Below are 24,286 nucleotides of genomic sequence, written 5' to 3'. Positions count from 1 at the left end.
GCATTTAAAAAACACGTGGATGTGGTGCTTAGTGACATGGTTTAGTGGTGGATTTAGCAGTCCTGGGTTAATGGACTTTTCCAGCCTAAATGAGTCTATGATGCCAGAGTCAGTGGAAGTCTTTGTTGCTTCTTTTTAATTTATGTAGCATCACTGTCAGTAGAGGTTGCCAACTGCAGTAAAAGCTGGTTGTACATCCAGGACATTATTCATGAATATTGGCAGGTAGAGAGGGCAAGCAGTTGAGACATGCTATGCCACTATGCTAGATGTGACAAGTTGTAGGGCATGCCTTAAAAGCATATAGCACTTTATAGTTGCATTATGGTGTTTTTGTGACTAATATATAGCATCTCTCTATGGAATGCTGCATTTTCCTACCATTTAGGGGGAAAAATGGGGTATAGGCCAGAATGATGTAATTGCTTCATTAGAGAACTTTGACTATTTGATTCTGATATGTGCAATTACATTGATAATAGATCACTTGCCTTCTTTGCCAAGGCAAGTATGGGTGGGATGCAGTGTTGCCAGATGTCTGAGGTGAGCTTAAATTGATATTTCAAAAGTTGTCCAAGATGAAGTGCTATCAATTTGTGGCTTCAGTTATCAATGAAGATATACCTAGCTAATACGGAATTACTGGCTTCCTAAAAGCCTAATAAAAATATGGGTAACTTACAGTATAAAAGGTAAAGTTCCATACAGTTGTGTAATGTCATATATAGACTTCTTTATGAATTTCCTAGCATTCTTATTACTTATATAATTTTCCCATGAAATTGTGGTTGAACTTACTGTTTTTTTAGGATCTTACAGTGAATTGCTTGAATTCTTTGTCAAATCCAATCCAGACATCTCATTTGAATACCTTGAATGGTGTCTTAGTACAAATGCAAATAGCTTCTTCAAAATAACTCCTGTCTTTCATTCAGTAAGTGCTGAAGACTACAAAAATAGGAACTTGGTGGGCTGGAGTTAAGGTTGTCTGGGTGACTTTACCTCTCAATTTCTTGATTCAGATCTCCATCTCAAATACAGGTATTTCGTTATATGTATAAAATCTCTTGCTCAGTGGTAGGTAGATGCTTACTTGCATAATTCCAGTTTTTGTCTACTGAAGATTTGTGTGGTAGAAATGTAAAATTACAGTGAATTTTTCTGTAATCTGAAAATTGTAAATCACTGCTTTTTAATGAACTGCTTTCATCATGATTCTTGGCTAAGATTTGTGATGTAGCAGTGCATATGCATATTTATGTAATGAATTAAAGGCTTAAATTATTTAGCTCTCCCATGAATAGCCTGCAATTTTTATTTAATAATGCGTTAATAACTGGAAGGTAGGAAAATTGGAGTACTTTGGTAACTTTACTGAAAGAAATGTAACTATATGACTTCTAGTAGTATTCTGATTAGTTTGACAATGCCTTTTTGTAGTGACAGTGTTTTATGCTATGTAGATTATATATGTGTATAGTGGCAGCTGGTAATCTACCTGTAAAGCATGAAGTCAGAAAGATCCTCGTCAGTGGTGGTACTTCATTGTGGCATATTCAGAGCTTCAGCAATTGAAACGTTTTGCCCCAAGGATGGGGTCGGTTATCACTGGTGTGTGTGCCAGTCACCAAACAAAGATTGGAGTCTTCTGTTAAATGCTTACGTACCAGTCTGAACTTTCTGCTTTTTATTGTTTGCGCCCAGCTAAGGAAGTGCTTATTTTGTGTAGTTCCTGTCTAGCTTCCAACATAGTAACACTTCCCATACAAAAGCCATGTCAGTGCGCCAGAATTGTGCTGATTTAAAGATCAAGATTCCATCTAATATTTTTCTATACCGGCTTGCTTATTTTTGTGTGTTCTGTTGCTTTATTTTGGATTTATAACAAACTTGTTCTTGGCAGGAAAAGATGAAGTGAAGCCAGATGTAGTTTGAAAATGTCTTGATGTCACAAATAATGAATGAATAGTGTATTTCATTTAAAACAAAAAGCTCGCTCCCAGTGCATGGCCTTCCCTGACCCCCCTCCATTTGTTGATACTTGTGACACCTATTTCACGATGGAAGTTAAAGGAAATAGTCACTTCATGTGAAAGCTACCTATGGTGTCTTGGCAACCATGAAATGTACTTCTGCCATCATAAATTCATTAATTTCTTAGATCTCCTTTGTGTTAGACAGTATAAGAAAATTAATCAAAATTTCTTTAAACACCAGCAAATTCCATCCCTCCGCTCGTTTCTATTTTGTAGCAAAAGCTAGTCTGTACAGTAACTTCATTATTATTAATTACTTTGAAGCATTATTCTTCAAATTAACGAAGCAAGGGGAATGTGTAGCTTAGTGATTTGGGAAGTGCAGAGTTAAAAAATTACAGAGAGACAATAAAGGTTTGCCAATTAATTATTTATGTATTTTTAAAATATTTTCAGAAGTTGTTTAAAACTTTGGTTTCTGCATTCTTTTTTCCTAAATAATGAAGCCAAGAAAGCCTTTGCAAAATATTTTTCAGAAAGGTTATGAATTCTGACAGAAACGAGATACATGTGTACTGGTTTTCTCAGTGCGTTCAAAAGGTTCTGCAGTTTTGTAGGGGCTTAACCCTGATATTTTGTTCTATAACTTAAAAACCAGAGTAAACCTGAAATACATACAGACTAATTGTGAGATGCGGTAATCTGAGGCAAAAGTACTTTCATATAATGTAATAAAAAAATAACTATGTAACCTTCAGAGGTTTCTGTACATGTTTATTCTTTTAGGGTGCAATACAAAATTGTTAGGCAGGCTGTTTTCATTTCTGAAGACATGCACTTTTCTGTATGGAATTTCCAGAGACATCTGAAAGCTGCTAGGCTTTTTTCACACTGCATCATGTTCAGAGGCTCACATTCATTCTAGGATTGTTTTTATTGAATCTCTTTTCTTCTTTTGCTTCCATTTGATCAGGGAAGGCTGTTTTTTGGCAAAAAATATTGCTATAGTTAAAAAATATGATGAACATTCTGTATGTCAGATTCCATTCCAATACTCTGTTTCTCAATCTCAAATACGTTCAGGTTTGGTATTAAAGGTACCTCTTATCAGTAAATTATAGTAACAAGCTTCTGCTTTTTCTGTTAAGTTATGTTGCAATGCTATTAAATACAACGTATAATTTTTATTTCTCATGCTGTGATTAGATTTATTATTATTATTATTTAGGAAGCAACAATAGATAAAAGTGTTGAAATGATCTTACACTGTGATAACTAGATAATAACAAATAATTGACTTCCTTTGTTGTGTATGTAGGTTGTCCTATAACCTATGATCCTGAGGATGACAGGAAGGAATCTGTCTGTTATCATTTGTGGTTGTTTTGTCCTTCTTCAGATTGACAAAGCCCTTGAAAACAAAGGATAGTAATTTTTTTTTTTTAAAAAAAAGGCATTTTACAGTCATAGTAATGTCTGTTATAGGAGCAGGGTCAATCTAGTTGCTGTTCCACTTTTTTGAGGTACTAGAATTTTTCAAGAGTAAGTCAAATGTTGTGGCAACAGTCCCTTTTATTCGATGCGAAGGTAAATAAGAAGAGGCATGAAGATGGAGTTAAGACAGCAGGCTGCAGTTTTAATAGCTTGAGAACATGTAACATTTTTGTCTTCCCAGTTTTTGATCTGTGTATCATTTGACAAGGATCAGATGAAGGATGAGGTGTTACTTTTTGTGTACCATGCAGTGCCATGCAGGTTGTTTTCAGCCTAGGCCTGAAGTTCAATTCACTCTGGATCTTGCTATTCCTTCTGCTTTAAAGGGGTAAACTAGTGGTATGCATGTGGCAACGTCACTGCAGAAAAGTGTGGTTTAAAAAAAGGTAAGTTCTTCTTTGCAATCAAATTGTAAAATATGAAAATCCTCTACATGATTCAAAAGTTATAGCATGGCAGTCCTCTGTTAATAGCTGATAATAAACATAGCTGGGAAGGCAGCAGGAGAGGGAAGCAGGGGTATTTTTTTTTTGTCATGTTAGTAAATAAGTGCTCTCATGATAAACAGAAAACAGTAGAAGATTAAAGCACTAAATTAGAGGAACACTGAAGAACTTTCTCTCCCTTTGAAACAGTAGTAACATTCACTGAAGTAGGGAATGCTTTAGTTTGATGGCAGAAGTAAAGGAAAGGAGAAGCTGGGGTAATGCTGCATCTAACTGCCATCAAAGCCTAGTAAGAGAAAGCAAAGCAGTTGAAACATTGCTGTTATTAGTAACTTAGAAGTGAATAATTTCAGCTGAGGTGCTCAATTCAACCATACTGCCAATTTGGGTCAGCAGGGCTGCTCTCAATGCATTTGCAGGCTGTTGCCGTTGTCTCGGTCGAGGATGGAATAATGAAACCAGCTTCTTGCTGGAAGCAATGGGGTGAAGCAAACTGGAAACTGACAAGGGGAATGGAGTACACTGAATTTCAGCTCACATTGCAGGAGACAGGAACAAAAATAAAAATGATGAACTACTGATGATAATTTTCAACTCAAGCTGTGCCTCTGTGCAGCAAACTGACAAGGCTAGAACTGCAAAGGAAGTTAAAAAGATCTTCTGGCTTCTGCCTGTTTGTTCACAAAAGCAAATATTTCTTTAAGGCCCTAAAAAGAGGAGTCAGATCATTGGCACTCTGGAAATGTATCTGCTATACTTTGGCTGCTTTTCCCTTTATGTAGTTTAAAAAAGTAAGCTTCAAAATATTCTTTGAAGGGTCAGGGAGGAGGCTTAAAATAGCAGCAGTGAAGAAGTGACGAGATTATTAAGTGCCTTGTATCCTTCCCATCAGACATTTCACTTTTTGCCTATGTACGTTCCTGTTACTCCACCTTACAAGAAGTGACCATTCTTCAGGTCAGGTTATCTGTCTGGTGGTATGGGTAGGCGGCATTTGTGTGGGTTTTGATGATAATAGGTGTTTGTTCTGCAACACTGTTTTAATCATTTCATTGAACCTGATTAGTTCAGTTGAACACTGGCACGCATTATTATTTTATGACTCAAGCTCACATCAGTATTATGATACCTCATTTTTGGTATTGTGGTTGTTATGGAACAAAGCTCATTAACGTTTCTTTCTACTGGTTTTTTTTTTGTGTCTCTGTGCTTAATAAGAAGGAATGAATAACTGGTCAAAAATCAAAAGTTGTTGTTCTGTGAATAGGAGCACTCACTTAGGGAATTGGAATCCATCATTGTTGTCTTGTATACACTTATATCAAATCCATTCCTGAAGGTCTTCACCATTATTATAGGTACCATTCTTTTATAATTGATTAAGGTGTAGGACATACAGGTCAGTTTGAAGAGTTATCCAAATAACTTTTCTATTGTATTATTATTTAAAGAAATTAAAGATATAATCCTTGTTTGTATTTCTGTAAATGCTATTGTTATTTGCAGATGTCTAGATGTGTATTGGCTAGATCTTTGGGTATATTAGATGAACTTTGGAATCTACACTTGGTTCTGTTGGCAAGTATTTCCTCAGCATATTGTGTCCTGCAAATAATTACTTTTTATTAAACTGAATAAATTTTAATTGAATGTTTGCTTTTATATGCAGTCTATTCCATTTCAAGATTGTAAAAGTTAGCACTAGTTTTATTTTGCATAATAAAAACACTGGCTTAATTTGCTGTCTTACTGTAGGATTAGATTTATTAATTTATTTTAATAAAGAAGTGTATCTTTCTGGTGGCTCAAAAATGTACCTTCTCTTTTTCTCTTCTCAGATTTATCCAAGAATAGATTAACTGAGGTTCCTACGGAGTTGTGCCATTTTGTGTCACTGGAAACACTAAATCTATACCACAATTGTATTAAAATTATACCAGATGCCATAGTAAACTTGCAAATGCTAACTTACTTAAATTTGAGGTAAGTTTAACTTTGCCACATCTTTGTGTTTATTTGCAAATGTGTAAAGCTTTTTTGTCTGCACTTTATGTGTTTCTGGAATAACAGAGTCCACTTTTCATTTTATTGGAAACAGTAATGCAAAAACTCATTGGCTGTAGATCCAGCTCTGTATGAAGGTGTCGTAAAGGCCCCTTTCTTTCTCTTATGCTTCTATTCAGAAGAAATTCATAATGCTAATCACATCAGCAGAGTTGGATTCTTTTAATTCCCTTCTGATGGTGAATTTTGTGAAACTTGACATACTTTTTGTGGTTAAAAAGATGGAGGGGCAAAGACAGAGGATTCATGTTTTTTCATGGGGAATGAAGAATTAAAATGTAATGCTTTATCACTAGTATCCTTTTATTATGCAAAAGTATAGTTACTGCCTTTTCTAGGAGGAAGTGGCAAAGAATTATTTAATTGTCTCTTTTCAATGAAAAGTGTGTGTGAATACTAGTTGGCATAGAGAATTGCTGCTGGTTAAAGTGCAGGTGAATGAATATTTGCTTTTGAGAGAGGGCATGTCAGCTTTTTCAGTTGGGACAAGGTGTGGAGGTTCCTTTGTAGTTGAGTATGTAAAAACTGTAGTAATGAAGATGTTTGCAAGAATGAAGTTTGAGAGGGGGCAAAGTGGCTCTTGGGCTTTGAAATTTAAGGTATGAAGGCCTGATCATCAGTTTTATAAACACTGAGGTATTTCTCAAGCCTTCCTGTGTTGTTACTGTACTATAGTTTTGGCAGCTGTGGAGCACTAATTTTGGCTCTAAAAATTGAAACAGAATAGTGCGTCCTGAGTTTCTGCATACATATAAGGGATATGACTTGGTATATTGAAATTCTGTTTGATATATATATATATATATATAAAGAAACTAAGACTGGATTAAATTATTAAGTTTACATAAAACATTTTAGTAAATCTAGGAATTGGAATGAACCCAGCTATAACTCAATATAGTGAACTGGTGAATTAGACTTCAATTTAGTGGTGGAATTTGTGTGAATCATCACAAAACCAGAATAACTACAGAGTTAATATCACGTATCACAGTAAATTAGGCAAAATAAAAGGAAACTTTTCATGTTTTATGTAAGATAATTTTCCTCAGTTTAAAATCTACGTTTCACTTGGATGTGCCCTTCCACCATGTTAGTTGAACACAATAAGCAGTCTGTAGAAAAAGGAAGTATATCCTTGACTTTCTAAAAATATTGCTGCTTGGCAAGAAAAATACTACAGATATAGAATCCATATTTTTCTGCCTGTTAGAGCCCATATGTTATATAACATCAGTAAGTGATGCCAAGAGGTACACTTAGTGTTTGGGCCTTGGTGGATACTGTTCATGTTTAATTTAAAGATGTTCCTTTTAAACTAATGATGTTCTATTACTCACCCTGGTTATGTGTTGTTCTTTGTCTCTTAGTGGGTTGCTTCTGAGTTCTGTAGAACTTAAAAATGATTTTTACTTTTTTTTGGTGTGTCTGATCTGCTGCATAGTGTAACTTTTTTACATTCTAGGCTTCCTCAATTTATTTATAATTATTAAAAAGTTATTTCTACTTATTTTTTTAATAAGTTGTGACTTGATTCTGTAAAGACGCTAGAATTGAGAATCCTGACTCTACAATAAGCATTGTTTCTTTTTTTTTTTTACTACTTTGATTAGTAGTTGGATTTCTCATTTGTCTGTCTCTATATTATGATGGTTTGCTCTATAAACTGTTTTGAAACCGTTGTGTGGAGGATGAATATACATCTTGTACGCAGCTTTGTAGCAGACCACTGGATGGGCAGTTGAAGAAGAAATGCTTTGAGATTTGTGGAATTTGAATTTTTGTTTCCTTTTGTTTGAATTCAATGCTGCGACTGTTACTGAAATTACATAGGACAATTTTTGTCATCTGTTTTCAGAGTTCAGTTATGCATACTCGTTCTCTGGATCACTAACAGTCATGCAGGAGCTAACTGAAATGGCTCTTACTGGGGTGTTACTTTAAGTTACTGTTCATTGTTTTCCTACAGATTAATAACTATAATAAAGAAAAGTTGTATTTAAAAAAACATTCAAATATTCTAGGAAAGACAGTAGTTCAACTGTTATTCTGTTGTGCTTGAAGTTTCTTCTGGGAATTGATCCACAAATCACAAGAGATTAATATTTTTAGTCATCTTGAGATTACAAAGGGTCATGGCATTTGTCATCTTTAAATTCTAGCTTCCGAAGTAATTACTACTAGAATGAGAACCTAAATCTCTTTTGAGAGTTTTATACCAAATTTTGCTTATCCTTGCAAGTCTTCTTCATGAAAATCTTCTGCCCACTTATTTTTTCTTTCAGAAATGTGGTGTGAAGAATAAAATGGCATGTCAGTCACTTATAATTGATAAAATAATTTTTAAAGGATAAAGTAAGATACCGAGATGAAATGGCTCAATATGAGTGTTGGAAAGAAATGAACCATTGATAGTCCCAGGATTTTTTGCTGTATTTACCTGAGTTAACATCATAGAATCATACAAGTAATTTTCAACCATAAGTGTGTTTTAAAGGAATTGAGAAAATAACCATTTCATTTGTAATTTATGTATTTATCTTTTAGTTGGAATAAAAGGCATCCACTATAGTGCCACATAAAACCGTAGGAATGTTTAAATCCTTGCAAAATACTGTCTCACTTGGCTTTCCTGTATTCATTAGGAAGGGAAACAGCTGTTCTAGGTGACAATCAGACTTGTAACCAGATATTATTAAACTGATATAATGCATTTTTTTCCAGAGTGGTAAATTCCACAATACTGTTTAGTCAGCAATGCAGATATTTTTTATATGCAAGTGTTTTCTTAATGATGGCTATTTGAAAATTTTAAATTTTATTTGCATAAAATCTGACTGATGAAAATGAAGGAATTTTACAACTCTCGGACTTCATGTGAGTATACAGTAGAATGTCACTGGTGGTTTTAATGGATGGCTTTTTTGTTTTGTTTTGTTGCAGTCGAAATCAGCTTTCTTCTTTGCCAGCTTGCCTGTGTGGTCTTCCTCTAAAAGTCTTAATTGCAAGTAACAATAAGCTAGGTTCCCTTCCAGAAGAGATAGGTCAGCTAAAACAGTTAATGGAACTGGTATGTTACTGATCTTTCTTTATTTTTTTATTTTTACTTCCTTTGTATTTAACTAGAAATAGTAAAATTCACTTTGCAAATATATTTGAACAAACAGCTAATACTATAATGCAGGCTTAAAAAAATAACTTTTGAACTTCTCAAGTGTGTTGGGTAGTAACACAATAATAGTTTCCTTTTGTGTTCTTCAGGACCCTTCAAAACAATATCACTGCCCTTGGTTCATTCAAAACTCAGCTTCTAAGGTCATCATTTTTACCAGTTTTACTCACTGTCCACACTGGCTCCCTGTTTTGCTGTACGGGGTTCATAGGTCTGTCATAGGCTCTGCAAAGCTGTATCCAGCTCTGTAGCACCCTCCCATTCTGCTTCCTTTCTTTCTGTTATTACTATCTGCTTATCATATTGCATTCCACTAGCGATACTGGTCTTATCAGTACATTTTCATTTTATTTCACTATTTTTGTCATTCAACCTTTCTTTCATAGAACACCCATCTAAACAGATTTACAACATTAATATATTCCTCTTGTTTTCAAAGCTGTCCACACCATCATTTCTGCAAGCAGTAGATCACATAGAATATAGTCTAGTAAATGAGAATCTGAAAAGGCAAACATTATTTGGTACCATAACTTAAAATTAATTTATTTGCACATTTTTTTCAAAGTTTATGTGTGGGAAATATATATCTCAAGGAATGTTTCTCTTTCCCCCCTTTTATCTTCCTCTTTTGTTATATTGTAGGCTGAGACTCTGAATTCTCTATGGCATATGTGTTATGTCTTCTGGTTATTTCTGTTCACCTTGACCTCTTAAGATACAAATTGACAAATAAACTACATTCTGACATTGCAATTTATGCATAGTAAATAATGATATTTGAATTTTCTTCCAGCTGCTGTTATTCTCCATTGACAGCATTTATCTTGCACAACTTTTTGGTACCTGAAAGTGCCTGCTTATTATATCATCGTTTTTATAACAGTAGGTTTTCTACTAAGCTATGTTATAGAAACTGAACTGACCTTGTTTTAGGCCTCAGTCCCGCTACACATTCTTCATATGTGAAGTGGCAGTTGTAGGACCTTTTTCCTTCTGGTATTCTTTTTATACAGCATCCTGTGATATCAGGCTTCTATTATTTATTACAATGATCTGCCTGTTGATGAGGATGGCAGGGGTAGTTACCTTTTCCTTTCTGGGTTTTACCTGAGCTAAAGACTACCAAGTTTGTTTTGTTTGGTGAGCATTATTGGTTTATCTTACCAAATATTTTAATTTTTTTGTGTGATGGGTTTAATTAGATTATCTAAATATTTTGAGTTAATATTAACCTTCAAAAAAAATGTTAGGCTGTAGCATTGTTTCTGTTGTGCTTAAAGTAAATTCAGTAAAATATTACGTTTTCAGTTTTATATATAATTAAAGATGAACAGTATTAAATACATCCTAATTTAGGGGATAGGATGACTGAATAGACAATAAACAATGACTGGAACCTGTTAGGTCTTGATTGTTTCTAGCTTAAATGTAGCCTAGCTTAGTGGTGAGGGACTTGTGAAATAATTGATAGACTTAGCCTGATTCTGTCTGGTTAGATTCACCTGTTTTAGTTGTATTAACTGATGCCTGTGATAATATTTTCAGGAAATAGCTGCTGAAGTACTTTCTAATTTCCCTCCATTTTCAAGTTTGGACCCAGCCAGTAAGGTGAACTAGCATTGCTGATGCTGGGAGAGTTTCATTTGTTGTTAGGAGTTTGTATATAGTTTAATAGTAACCATTATCTGTATTTTAGAATTTTGAAAAGTTAAAAGCTTGAAAATCAAATGTACATTATACTCAAAGAAGGTAGGGATAGATTGTTTTTTTAAAACAAATCATGTTTAGATTAACTTCTGCAATACTGGATTTTCATATTGTTTTCCAGTTAAAGTATAATTTCAGTGTTACTCCTTTGTCATGAAGAACACAACAATTCCTACTCTAAAAAGATTACAAATGAGAGGCTATAGTAGCACGTCGCTTCAGTAGCTGAGAAGAATTCTGAAATCTGAAGAAGGTCTGATGTTAGTTCTTTGTGATTAGAACCGGGTGGAGGGGAAGTGAGTAATAAATTTTTGTTAAATTGGGCATGGTTTGTTCAGATGACCTGATTACTTAATTTGCTTGCCACCATGATTGTTTGGTACATTTCCAGTGAAATTAGTTACATCATTTTGCTGGAAATGACTAAACTGTCATGTATTGGGAGAAGTACATAGTGGTAGGATTGAGAGCCAGGATCTGTATTGGCATATGTAGTATGATGCAGCTTAGATAATAAGGTGATCATTGTTCTAAAATGAGTAAAAAGAAAACAAAAAAGATCATCATACTGCAGTTGTTACACAAAACATTCAGCTGTGTGAGAGCAATGCCAGGGTGAATAGCATGCAGCCTCCAAGCAGCACCACCATCCAGCCCTCTTCCAGGGCATGCTCGCGTTTTGGTACATATGCAGTGCTGGCGCTGAGCTGGCCTAGGGGATTGATCCTGAGGGGTGACAGATGCCACCTGGCTGCATGCCGTTTTTGTATTACCAGGACTTTGCCAAGCACCCTCATGTTCCCAAAGTGTTTCATAGGCTGCATGCAGTAAAATCTGTGTGTACATAGCAAATGGATTATTTATTTTGTTATCTTTGAAACAAATTTTACCTCTTTAGTCACATGATACAAGCGTAGTATGCTGCAAATTAGGTCCGATCTTTACAACTAACTCTATTTTCCCTCTCTCTCCTCCAAAATGGGGTAGGCAGTTATTTTTTGATCATGTGTATATATTTATATAAATTTAACACTTGTTGCATAGAATGACTTGGATTTTACATACAGTAAATATTCAGGTATTCTTTTAAATTTTAGAGTTCTGGGTTATATAGATCGGACAGCTATCTTGAAAGCATTGAAATAACATATTAATTCTTCTCCCTGCAGAATGTATTACAATTACTTGGAAAATTTGGTTGGGAAACTTACTTTTATTTGCAGCTGCGTAACTCAGTCACACCTCTACTGTCAGCCAGAAGGATGAATGCAAAACTGGTGTGAAGATAAACTAAAACTTAATTTCCATCAAAGAAAAGTAATTAGGCAGAGATGGCTCAGTAATTGTACCCCAAACTATCAGACCTACAGTAAAATTCTGTTCTCCACCCTATCAGGCAGTATTGCACTTCTGCCTTCTTCAGGTAACAGCCTTCTGCATCTCTGGGATGCTTCTGTCTCATGTTCAAAGCCTTTAAATCTCTCAGCTGGGATTTATGTTCTTCACCTCGTTCATCTAACCTGGGCCAGCAGCCTGACCAAGTGGGACCTGCTGCCTGCTTTGCCTAAATGGATTCATGTGCTCATGCACTGTGTAACTTCTTTTTACCATTCAGTATGGTTTTTATGTTACAAGATCTGACAGAATCAATGTGCTTTTTAGGAACAATAGCTCAGTCAGGAGTCCCAAGTTCTAAAGTAGATGTAAAGAGGAAGTTTACCTCAATTTGGATGGTTTGGATAAACAGTGTGTGTGTGAATAAATATGTTAATATGGTACTACAGTTCCATATTTATTTTTCTGTTTATATTATGAATTTTATTGGTTTAAGACCATTTAAACTTTACCGTAAACAAAAGAAAATTGTTGATAATTTTAATTTTTTTTCACAGCACTGAGTTTCATGACACAAAAATTAATGTTAAATTGCATTTCTCTAATCTTGAGAAATTGTGTTGTCATGGCAGGATATGGCATAACCAATGAGAGCAAAATAGAATTAATGCAAGAAGTCTGACCTTCAGCAAACTTTAGCCCCTTGGAACTTGAGTAGGTATTTGCACTTCAATTGGCTGCAGATGTCCATGAAGTTCCAAACTGCTGGTTGCATAGTTCCTTTAAAAAAATCTCAGCTGGAAAACTATAGGCATTTGACTTTGATAGTATTGCTTCCATTACTGCAAAGTCATGGGGAAGATAAACATTGTCTCTGTCGCATACATGCTCATGAAGTCTAATAATAGTCACGAGCATAACTAGAAATAATGTTACAGGTCTTTGTTTTTCATGGCTATTCAAACAAAGTAATAAAAAAAAAGTTGGACTGCAGTGTTTAGTAGGATAAAGGATACTACTGTCTCTAGAGATCTTGTGAATGCTGACGTGCTGTCATAACACATCAGTTTTATGGAGGATGTTTTGGAAGGCTGTAAGTGGACTTGTGTTTTTGAGGCTACACACTGCCAGCCTTCCCCCTGCCTCCCCCTCCATCCCTGTCACTTCCCTTAAAATTCTCTCTCTTTCCCTGACTACTTCTGATGTGTGTGCATAAGTGCACTTGGTCTAGAGTTTCTCTGCCACAAGGTGACATTAAATTTAAATTCTGTGCTCTAAAAATTGAGTATCTAATTAAGAAGCTGTGTAAAGCCTGTAAATTAAAAATAGGACAGTAAAGCTTTAAAAATAAATTACCTGGGAACAGTGCAATTAACCATACTTTGTGGCAACTTGGCCAAGAGATGCACTCATTAACTGGGGTTTTTAATTTCCTTGTCTAAAAGCTAGAATGATTTCCTGACTGTATTTTGGTAAGGGAAAAAAGCTTTGGCAGCAGTGAGATTCTGTTACATGAAGAAAATTGTCTGATACAGCAAGCAGCATTGTCAGATCACATTTTGCTTTTACTATTATTTTTTGTTAACTAGTTTTTAGACTTGAAGATAAAGAATTAATGTAATGCTTTTGATCAGTATTAAATCAACTATCTTCAAAGAGATGACTTGGAAATCTGACTGATTTCTAGAAATTTTGTAGTCTAAGAGCTCCCAGATACACTATGAATCAATTTCAAACAATCTAAAGAATAGGAGTGAGTATCCTGTAAGTATTCTGTTGGCTATTCAGGAAAATTTGGTATTACCCCACTTAGCTTTCATACTCTGAAATACTTTAACGTTTTTTTAATGCAGGAATGGAAGCATAATTGGGACTTGATTCAAATTTACAGGTTTTCTGGGATGTAAGCAGAGGTTTCAACATGCTTTTGATTTCACATTAATTATAGATTGCTTGGCAACAAAAATGATAGCAAGTATGTGAAAACTCTCTCATTTTAGACTGACAATCCAAGAAGCTGATCTTTAGTACGTATTTGTAGCAGTTTGTTAGCAATAGTGTTTAAAGGGTAATATTTATTACACTAATATTACTGTATATAAACTATGTGCTTGAAATTATGCTCAGTATAGCCAGACCCAGTACTTTCAACTCAACATTACAGCAGTTGCTCTTTTAAGAGTTGTGAAATGAGGATGGGTTCCAATTTCATCCATATTATTAAACCAGTTGTATTTACTCATCAATATCAGACCTGCTTAGGACCTGTCAAGGCAGTTTAGAAGTACTTTTTACAATAATATGTTGAATATTTTTATAATACTAAACCAAGACCTGTTCTATTTTGTTATGGCCTACTACATGATGGGATAATCAAATATATGTCTTTCCTGGGCATCATTACAGAATTCTGTTGCTGCTTCCTCTGTCTTTTTTTTTTTTTTTTTCCCTTCCAATTTTGCTTAAGTATTCCCTCCAGAAGAACAAGAACCCTTTTAAAAAAATCAGGTCCACACTTTTCATCCAAACATATTTAGTTATATAAACATTGTACTGAGTTCTTCATATGAAGAAAAGTTAAGAACAAAAAAGTAGAACAACTTAAGCAAATGGATTTATTTGAATGTTTCTATGAAAATTAAATTAACTTTCAAAATAAACTTGTTCTCCAAATAAGAGTTCACGTTGTGCTTTAATGTGTAAACATTTTTTCATTTATCTAGTTTTGCATTGTGAAGACAGGACATAAATCTTTGCGTGTTTTCAGGTTAATAAAATGTTACAACACTAATAGCAAATTATCTGCAATTTCACATCTGTATTATTTAACATTTAGGAGCCAAAAAGTTCCTTATTTGTATTATTACTATTTTGCTGTAGGATGTCAGCTGTAATGAAATCACAGCTTTGCCGCAGCAGATAGGCCAGCTGAAATCTTTAAAAGAATTGAATGTTAGAAGAAATTACCTCGAAGTTTTACCCCAAGGTAAAAACAGTCAGCTCTTTTTATTAGCATTTTGAACATTTTTTTTCAATCATGCAAGTAAACAAGATTAAAAAGTAGTAATTACTTCATGTTTAAATTTATTCCTTTTGAGTTTGCAGAATATAATCTTCAGTGGTACTCATTAAATATAAGTGTGAGGGTTTTTAAATTAATTATCTTTATAATTCTAGACATCTTTTAATTTGCACAGGTATTTACCTGTGAATAGTATGGGAACTGTCAGCTGAGTTTCAGGGGAAAGAAATTATTTCCATGTATTTATTTTAAAATTTAATGTCACTTCTATAACAACAACACTCTTTTAACTTCCCAGTATGGAATAAATGTTGCTCTTACACCTGCCTGAGTATTTTTCCTGAAAGCAAAAGAAGGTTTCTTCAGAAATATTTTATTCTTTTATGGCAAAATAAAATAAAGAGATAAAACACTTTCTCTCTTTTTTGTTACTTCTAGAACTAGTACAGCTTCCCTTGGTAAAGTTCGACTTTTCCTGCAATAAAGTGCTTGTGATTCCAATTTGTTTTAGAAAGATGGTGCAGTTACAAGTATTGCTGCTTGAGAATAATCCTTTGCAGTCTCCACCAGCACAAGTAAGTAAAATATATGTTTAAATTGTGCCTTAATATTGGGTAGATGATAACAAGTTATAGCCTATAAAATGTCATCTTCTGCAACTGCAGGCTTCTGAAATACAGTTATCACAGACATTAGTTATTGATATATAAATAAGGCATAGAAAATACCTTATGTTCTGTGTATGAGTCTGTGCACCACTTGAACCAACGTAAGTCTAGAAGATTTCCATTCTATTAGCTGCCTGTCTATTTTTGTCTTTACTATCTGCATATGAAACTTAATGTTGGAATAGATATATGATTTTGAAAAAGAGAGGGGAGAAACTTCCTGGATAAATTTTCTCTGTTAATAAGAACCCAGTTCTAGAAGGTTCTACAGTGATTTATTATTAACTTAAAAATATGCAGATGGTCTAGAACAAAAGCCATGTGAAATTTATTTTACTTTATAATGTAAATCTATAGATTGTGATATGCAAACGAATCAAACTCCTGTTCTGAACTGTAGGCCATGCTGAGAAACTATGATACAAATGTATGGAACCTGTGCTTGCTGCTTAAGGACAACTACATTGTTGCCTTTCTGGACACAAATTTCAAAGTACATCTCTGAAAGCTACAACTGTTCTAGATCAACAACTGTTGAAATACTTAGTTTGTATTACATTGGAGAAATGCATTTCATAACCAATGGTGATGCTGCTCCTAAACTCAAAAAATACGGTGCAAGTCTCAGCAAGCACTTGAGCTAGAAGTGTGCAGTTAAAGAAAAAAATTCTAAAATGCATGTGAAATGTGCTATAAAGATGCTTGGACACTAGTAAAAACAACTGACTAAGAGTATAAAGGTTGTGCTGATAAATTAAATGTCATTATTGCCTAATTTTGGAAAATAATTATTCAATTTATGATTAATAGTAGGCTATATGATAAATTTTATTGTAATTCTTTGAGTGAAAACCTCATTTGGATTTTTTTAGGTAGAAATAATTGATTAATTGAAGTACTTCTTAGTAATTTAAAAAAAAGAATAAAATCTGTTTTTGAAATAAATTATTTCTTTCATTCTAGTTATAAACCTAACTTATTTTTCTTATTTAACAGATTTGTACGAAGGGTAAGGTGCATATATTCAAATACCTGACTGTACAGGCCTGTCAGATTAAAACAGCAGACTCACTGTATCTTAATGCCATAGAACAACAGCATTTGCCACAACCTGTGGAGGAGAGGTATGTATGAAAATATAAATATATTTGTATCTTTAGCTTCCAGAGTTTTGTTTGTTTAGATGCTGTTTAGAATATGCTTTCTTGAACAGAGCTTTGTTTTACTTTAATATATTTTATTCCAATGAAATCCTTGTGAGAATTTAGAACAAAATATTTTTAACAATCAGTTCTGATTAAAGTTAGCAGCACATTAGGAAAAAGCTTAGAAGTGAACCTCAGTTTAGATCTAGCCTCTTATTAGTAGAATGTTGGAATATATGGAGAATAATTCAGATGGTAGTATCATTAGGTGTTGGAACTTTCTTGTAAATCTATTAATATATTAAATAAATTTTCATTTCTTGTGTTGTTTTGTGATTTATATGTTATTACACGTCTCACATAGCTTTTTTTAAGCTTTTCTTACTCATCCAGCAAAGGAAACCGCATGAGTGCTGAGACCCTTTTAAAGTGATATGTACTAATTTGTTAGCAAAATAAATGACAAAATCTTTAATGTCTTGCATCAAACATCTAGCAAATGTAATCTTGTATTGTGGTGTAAGAGCAGGAACTAAATACAAAGCAACTCCTTTCTATCAGAATCTCCACAACTAATTGAAAACCACCTTCTAGCCAGCTCTTTCTTTGCTAAATGGGAAGTATAATATAACCAACCAGAGAAAGTATGATAATGCCTTGGTTTTGGAGAGAAGTACCCAATAAAAACAAAGTGTTAATGTATGTACAAACAGTGATGCTTAACACCCCAGAAAAAAATCACCACAACCTGTTACGGAATCTCCCTTTCAGTTACCCAGATAAGGTTCCAAGCAAATTGTTTCCCTCTATGTATGTTTGAAGACACCTTTATGAATTTCTATCAAATAAATGCCAAAAGGTGGGGAGAATCTAGGATGAAGAGTAAGTTTTCCATTTGGGAAACACCTGCTGGTTTTCTGTTTTGTTCTTTTAGTATACAAGAAAATTAACAGGAATGTCATATCGTGTATGACATTTTTGTTGTCTAGGAGCATACAGGTTAGGGTAAGGGTACAGAGTACCACTCGGTAATGAACAGCCTAATGCTTTATCACATGATAGTTACCAATTTTTATTTTGAGAATAACTTCACACTTCTAAAGAAAAAACATAACCTGGTCAGGTTATGAAAAATCGTTCGTGTTTACTGAGAAATGATTTAAGGTTAGGATTAATCAAATAGCTTATTCATGTGCAGACTGGTAAAGTTATTTTTTAAATTTCTGCGTCAATCTGAACTCAGGATTACAGCTTTAAGAATTGCAAATGAGGGTATAGTAAAGCATATTTAAAAAAAAATAGGTGATGAGAGTATTGTATCTATTAGTGTACTTTACAATAAGTAGAGGTCATATTAGGTAATGAAACCAGAAGAGAGAGCAGTTGCCATTATTATAGTAATTTTCTTAAAAACCTAAATTTCAAAGTTATTTTAAAGCACCAAAAGGAGGTTTCTGTGTTATTAATTACTTCAAGCCCCAGGGAGATACTATTTCATTTTTAATGCATCAGTGGCTACAATTAAATCAGTTGACTCCAGTTTGAGTTCAAGTAGTTTAGTTGCTTATCCGATGGCTAAATGACTTCAGACTACTGTGCTACTTAGCTAGTAACTAAGCATGTTTGCCTAGTTAGTGTACAGACAAAAGCAAGCTTTATAGCAGATTCTTTCTGTTGGTGTGGTTAATCCTTAGGTTTACCAGCCATTCCATCTGATCTATTTTACTGTCACCAGATTGCACATTTGTAGGTTTTGATCATACTAGGCTCTTTCACCCTCTACCATGAGACTGGTTTGAATTTTGCTTTAAGTGAAACGAGGACAGAATTCGAACAGTAAATACTATGATGGCTTTTTATTGATTTTCATTCATTCATTCATTCATTTATTTATTTATTTATTTCACATCTAGCATTGATGACATATACCCAAGTAAAAAGGACTCAGATTCAGGTGTTGGTAGCGATAATGGTGATAAACGCTTGTCAGCAACAGAGGTAAGTTACCCGAATTTTGTGTCCAGCTTCCAGGACCTGTATTTTGACTTTATTTTAAATTGGGTAACAATGTGAATATGCTTTTAGCCATCAGAACTGTGCAACCACATACTTGGCATGAATTTCTAGCTATGAAATGGCTAAAATCAAGATAAAAGGAGATTGGGATTATTTTTTTTTTCTCTATACGCTTTCTGGAGAGGGCAGTGAGAAATTTGCTTACAAGTGGTCAACAGCCTACCAATGATGCAGTTTTTAGGTAGTTTACATAATCTAGAGAATGAGGACCAAACCAGAATCCACATCAGCTATTTCCAATGAAATAAATGTCCTAACAGGTTACATGCCTGACTTCTCATATGTTTTCTTTCCAACTGATGACCCTTTCCTCTTAGGAATTAGCAGGACTTCAGTGTGCCCAGCCCTGGTCTGTTCTGTGGTGTCATGGTTATGCCAGTCTGCTGTAGTGTAGGAACTTCAGAAACTCTGCAGATCTTAATGCATTTACATGCTCTGGCAGTTAGTCAGTACTGGAAATAAGCCATCAGATTTTTTTTCTGAACTATTTTGTCTGATTGAGTGAAGAGAAAGATGGCTTTCTGAGACTGATGTTGTCCTAAGCAGTTAGAGCTGACTTTCCTGGGCCTTTTTTCTGAGGCACTGCTTAGCTGAACAGGGCACTAAAACTAGTTGGAGTGAAACAATAAAAGATGATAAATAAGTAAATAATTTGCCATATAATTTAGTGATGATCTCTCTAAAATGTACAAATAATGGGATTCATGGTCTGACCTAATGGGAAATTTTCAGGTCACAATAAAAGAATGAGCTGCTTGCTACTTAATTTTACACTGATTCTTTAGTGTTTCTGTCCTCTTTGGATGAAAAGAGGTTATGTTGCTTTTGAAACAAATGTGTAAAGAATCAAGCTTAGATACTGAATTTGTAGTTACTAAAAAGCTGATTGAAAATGAATCTACTTACACACTGATTGGTCTTCTAAATACAAAAGCACTTAAAAAAAAAAAAGGCCCACAGGGATTTCCAAGTGTTTGGGCAAGTTTCTTGCTAGATGGAAATGAAGCAGAATTATTGTGGTTTCCAGCCAGACTTCTAATGGTTCCCTCTAGTTGTAAGAGCATGCAGTCCATTCAGAGACACTTCTAAACTGTTTTGCCATTCTTATACTTCCTGAAGCTGAGTTACCTTATTAATGAAACTGTTATTCCAGAGTTTCCTCTTTAGCTATAAATAACACCTTTGGAAAATAGATCATCTTTCCTGTAATCAAAAAGTAGCTATCCCAATGCTGCAAAAAATGTTTTAAGGACAACCAATAGTGAACCAATACATTTCTATTAGCACAAAGGCTTTTTATGAAAACTGTTTATTTATTCCATCCCCACCTGACTACTGCTCTACTATTAAGGAGAAAATAGATGCTAAGGTCAGTAATCCCAAATGTATTTGGTAGTAAATTCACCACTCGCTTGTCCTTCTGATGCGTTCTTTAACACCTGTGTTACACGTGAGAATTTTGGAAGAAATATTAGCATGTTGCAAATATAGATTCATACACATTGTTAATTACAATCAGAAATCTACACACCAAACATCAGATAAACATTAAATAACCAGTCATAAAGTGATCATTAAAACATGTTTTTGGAAGGTTTTTATAAATACATCAGATGTATAGAAACAAACTACAGTTTAGTCTGAAAGCTAGTGCTGGCTGAGTTTCAGTTCTTTTACAGAAAATACTACAATGTCATTTTGCATTTCTTCAAAACAGTAATTTAAAGGAATCACTTGTTTGAGTACTAATGTGTTTAAGAAGCGTGCTAATTGGCTTTGGGTCCATATACATAGGAGGGAGTACTTGATGAAATGAACAATTCACGTATGTCCATCTGGCTTGTTGGTGCTATCATTACGGGATCAGTTCTTCAGAGATATTGTCATCTTGGGCATTTCAAGTAAAAGATATCTTGTAGTGTTGCTGTAGAATTGATCACAGCAACTTGAAGGCAAATTCTGCTTTCAGGTATTGTACTCATGTACATCTTTTAGGAACAGCGTAGCATTTTGATTCATTATCCACATCCCTTTGGCCTTATTTTTTTCCTTAAGTTAAAATTCATTAGGACAAGAGGGTACTTGTTAAGATCCAGGTGTGCTCCCTGCTTTATTACCTATAACAGTGACGTGGTAGTACCAGTAAGAAAGTATATCAGGATTCTTTCAAAATGCATCCTGTGAATTCAGTGTTGGAATAACGTTAGGTATTTTTGATTCTATGTCTATTGTCTGCTATGGCTAGCTGAATAAAAATAAACCTGTGGACAGAGGAAGTGAGATACAGTATTTCAGCTATGAAGGAGCAATACTTTTGTATTATCGCAGGCTGTTTTGGGTAGTTTCTGTTTCATAGTACACTGGCAGGAAACACCTGGAAAATCAATTGCAGAATTCTGTAAGCTGTGAAAGTGAGACATAGCCTGTTAAAGTAATGATTTTCTGTTTCCAAATTCAATGACCCATGGCTTTTTTTACACCAATACTCCAAAATGTTTTCCTAAAAGTTCTGTGCGTTACTTCAGGTAAGAAAAAAAAATCCTGCTTGTTTTAGTATTCAGAACTTGTAATAATATGTATAAGAACATTTTACTGTAATATTTTATAATTATAGTTGTGAAATTAACAAAACATGAATCTTTGATCTAGAATAACTAAATTTAGTGCTTAAATATCACATGAGATACAACCTGAAAGAAAGTAGGAACTTCACTGTAACCTTGGTTGTCTGAATGAATTTATACTGTGCACATGTCCTTTTTTTTTTTTTCTTAAAGCTGTTGGATTGACATTGTTTCAGATCTAGAAGAACTAGTGACTTTTGTGCTTAGAATACTTGGAGTGTGGTTTGTTTATTTTCTGAGATACTGATTTGTTTCATTTAAAAATAAAATTTATTTAAAAACTTAACATTTATTTTAAAAATTGACTAATAAGAACATTACTGTGATGTTAATTCACTTCATTATAAAACTTAATCATTTTGCTAAGGTGTTATCAAGTCCCCAAATATTCTTTTGAATTTTTTTTCTTTAAGCAGAAGAATACAGCCAGTGAATTTACAGAGTTAATAACATGCAATTTATTCATAAAGAACAACATTTATGGTGGTTCACATCTACAAAATGTGTTAAGTCCAGGGTATTCTTGGCAAATAGGAATAACTGTATGTATCTTTAATACAGCTTTTTAAGAGCAAAGCAGGTTTGCTCCATCACTTATCACAACCCTTAGCTTCAGGATTTTAAAAATTAATTTCTGTATGGAATATGAACATATAAAGGTAGCAAAAATGGCATAATTCTACCAGAAACTAGAGACTGTGGAACTGAATAACTGATTGTATTTAACAATCTCCCATTCCATTGCATATGTTGTGTTACAGTGGGCTGAACTGATAAACAGAGAAATGCCATTTCCTTAGAAATTTATAATCTTAAAGGATATAGAACAAACTGCTATATATTTATTGTAGCAGTTATAATTACAGAATACTTGTATGGAATACATATGTACAAAGTAGCAAGTTAACAGAAACGCAGAGCATCTAAAGAATGAGCGATGTCGGTGTGTTTGTTGGGAAATATGCTTGCAGAGCTCTGAGAGACTCTTGTAGTGGTAAGCTCTCCGTCTCAGGAGAGGAAGAATAAGAACTTGACCTCTTCTGCAAACTGTGTTTTTATTGTAGTTCACCTCAGGAGTTTTTCTGAACTCAGAAAAACTGAGTTCAACTCAGTTTTTATTGCAGCTCACCTTCACCTAGGAGAGAAGGTGAGCAGGTCCCACTGTGAGCAGATGCCTGCCAGTCCTGCAGAGCAGCAGAGCCATAGTGGCATGGGACAGAAGTGAAGGCCAGCGTCAGCGCTGCTTTGTGTGGCCGCAGCCTGTAGCGTCGTAGACAGGATAAGCTTAAAGATAGAAGTGATGTGTTTCAATGTACCGGTTAATACACCTGAAAAAATGGGTGAACTTTTAAGTCGGTAAAGAAAAGCTAGTCTACTTGGGAGTTTATGTTGCTTTTTCAGATCTACCAGTTAATCTAATAAAAGATACTGCCTCAGCCTACAAAGTTAGTCTTGCTTGTTTTAGGTGTTAAACTAACAAGCTGAGTGGTAAAGCAGAGAAGAGTCATGGAGGGAAAGAAAAAGAGACTGTAATATGCAGCTCAGTTTTTCTGCAGATTTTGGTGGCTGCAAGGAGCCTGTATTTTCAGCTGTCCCAGGAAAGTGCACAGGGAGCAGCACAGTACAGTGGTGTCACCGCAAGGAGAGGACTGGTGCAGTGAGGACAATAGGAAAAGAGAACAGATGAATTTGCTGCTTGGCAGGCCTCTTGTAAGGATGTATTCAGCATGACTGCATCTTCCTACAACCCGATTTGGTCATGTTGGATGCTCTGGTATCCTCTCCCATGTTAGTTTGCCAGTCTTTAGTGAGCACTCATCTTAATATATACATTTTTATCACTCTTGGTTTGAGCTGAAACCAGTGATTCTCTTATTTCTTCTTAGCCATCTGATGAAGATACTATCAGCTTTAATGTTCCGATGTCGGACATCATGGAAGAAGATCACGTTGTAAAGGAAGATTCAGGTCACCGCGCTAACTCAAGAAAAGGTTGGAATGTAGCAACAGTGGAAGTTAGATATGGGGAAATTCTCTTGATACTTCCATGTATAAGACTGTAAATTCAGTTCGAAAAATTCACAGCCCAACAAGCATCAATATTTCAGGGGTCGACAAACATCATCTTTAAATGAAATCAGTTTTATTTGCTGCTATTTTTCCTTGGAATTTTCAGTGTTTAATTTTGCACTGGATAAATGCCTTATTAAATTTTTTTTCATGCTGATATTCTAGTTGAAAACAGGTATTTTCACTACCTTGTGCAATTTAATTTTTTTTGTAATAAACGCTTACCTATCCAGAAGCTTTGTGCATGCACATGCAGTCATGTAAAAAAGCAAAAAAAGTGTGCTACTTAGAATATTTTTAACTATAATGAATCGAGATCCTTATAGTTATTTTCTGTAACAATTCCAGTGAACTTGTGACACCTTATCTCAAGTATTAAAGTTCTGGTTCTGGCCAGGGGGAGAAAAATGAGAGTTGGTTTGAACCATGCTTCCCAACCAGTAATATAACCAGTGTAATAACTTAATAAAAACGTTAATGCAGA

At 34.5% G+C, this 24,286-nt stretch overlaps 1 protein-coding gene across 9 annotated transcripts in view; it reads left to right on the top strand.

Moving 5' to 3' along the window:
• LRCH1 (leucine rich repeats and calponin homology domain containing 1) overlaps positions 1–24,286 on the top strand; it is a 133,208-nt gene that overhangs the window by 57,272 nt on the left and 51,650 nt on the right. For all 9 annotated transcript variants that reach the window (XR_005102591.1, XR_005102589.1, XR_005102588.1 and 6 more), the window contains exons 2-8: positions 5,755–5,899; positions 8,924–9,050; positions 15,078–15,183; positions 15,658–15,794; positions 16,884–17,011; positions 18,946–19,030; positions 23,619–23,724. Coding sequence is in view for 3 of the 9 variants with exons in the window: in XM_037377087.1 (XP_037232984.1) it covers positions 5,755–5,899; positions 8,924–9,050; positions 15,078–15,183; positions 15,658–15,794; positions 16,884–17,011; positions 18,946–19,030; positions 23,619–23,724 (834 nt within the window). In the remaining 6 variants the exon portion in view is untranslated. The remainder of the gene's footprint in view (positions 1–5,754; positions 5,900–8,923; positions 9,051–15,077; positions 15,184–15,657; positions 15,795–16,883; positions 17,012–18,945; positions 19,031–23,618; positions 23,725–24,286) is intronic.

Source organism: Falco rusticolus, chromosome 2 (assembly GCF_015220075.1).
Source record: "Falco rusticolus isolate bFalRus1 chromosome 2, bFalRus1.pri, whole genome shotgun sequence".
Taxonomy (NCBI): domain Eukaryota; kingdom Metazoa; phylum Chordata; class Aves; order Falconiformes; family Falconidae; genus Falco; species Falco rusticolus.
Note: the sequence above shows the minus strand (reverse complement) of the source record. Positions and strands in the feature narration are given on the sequence as shown.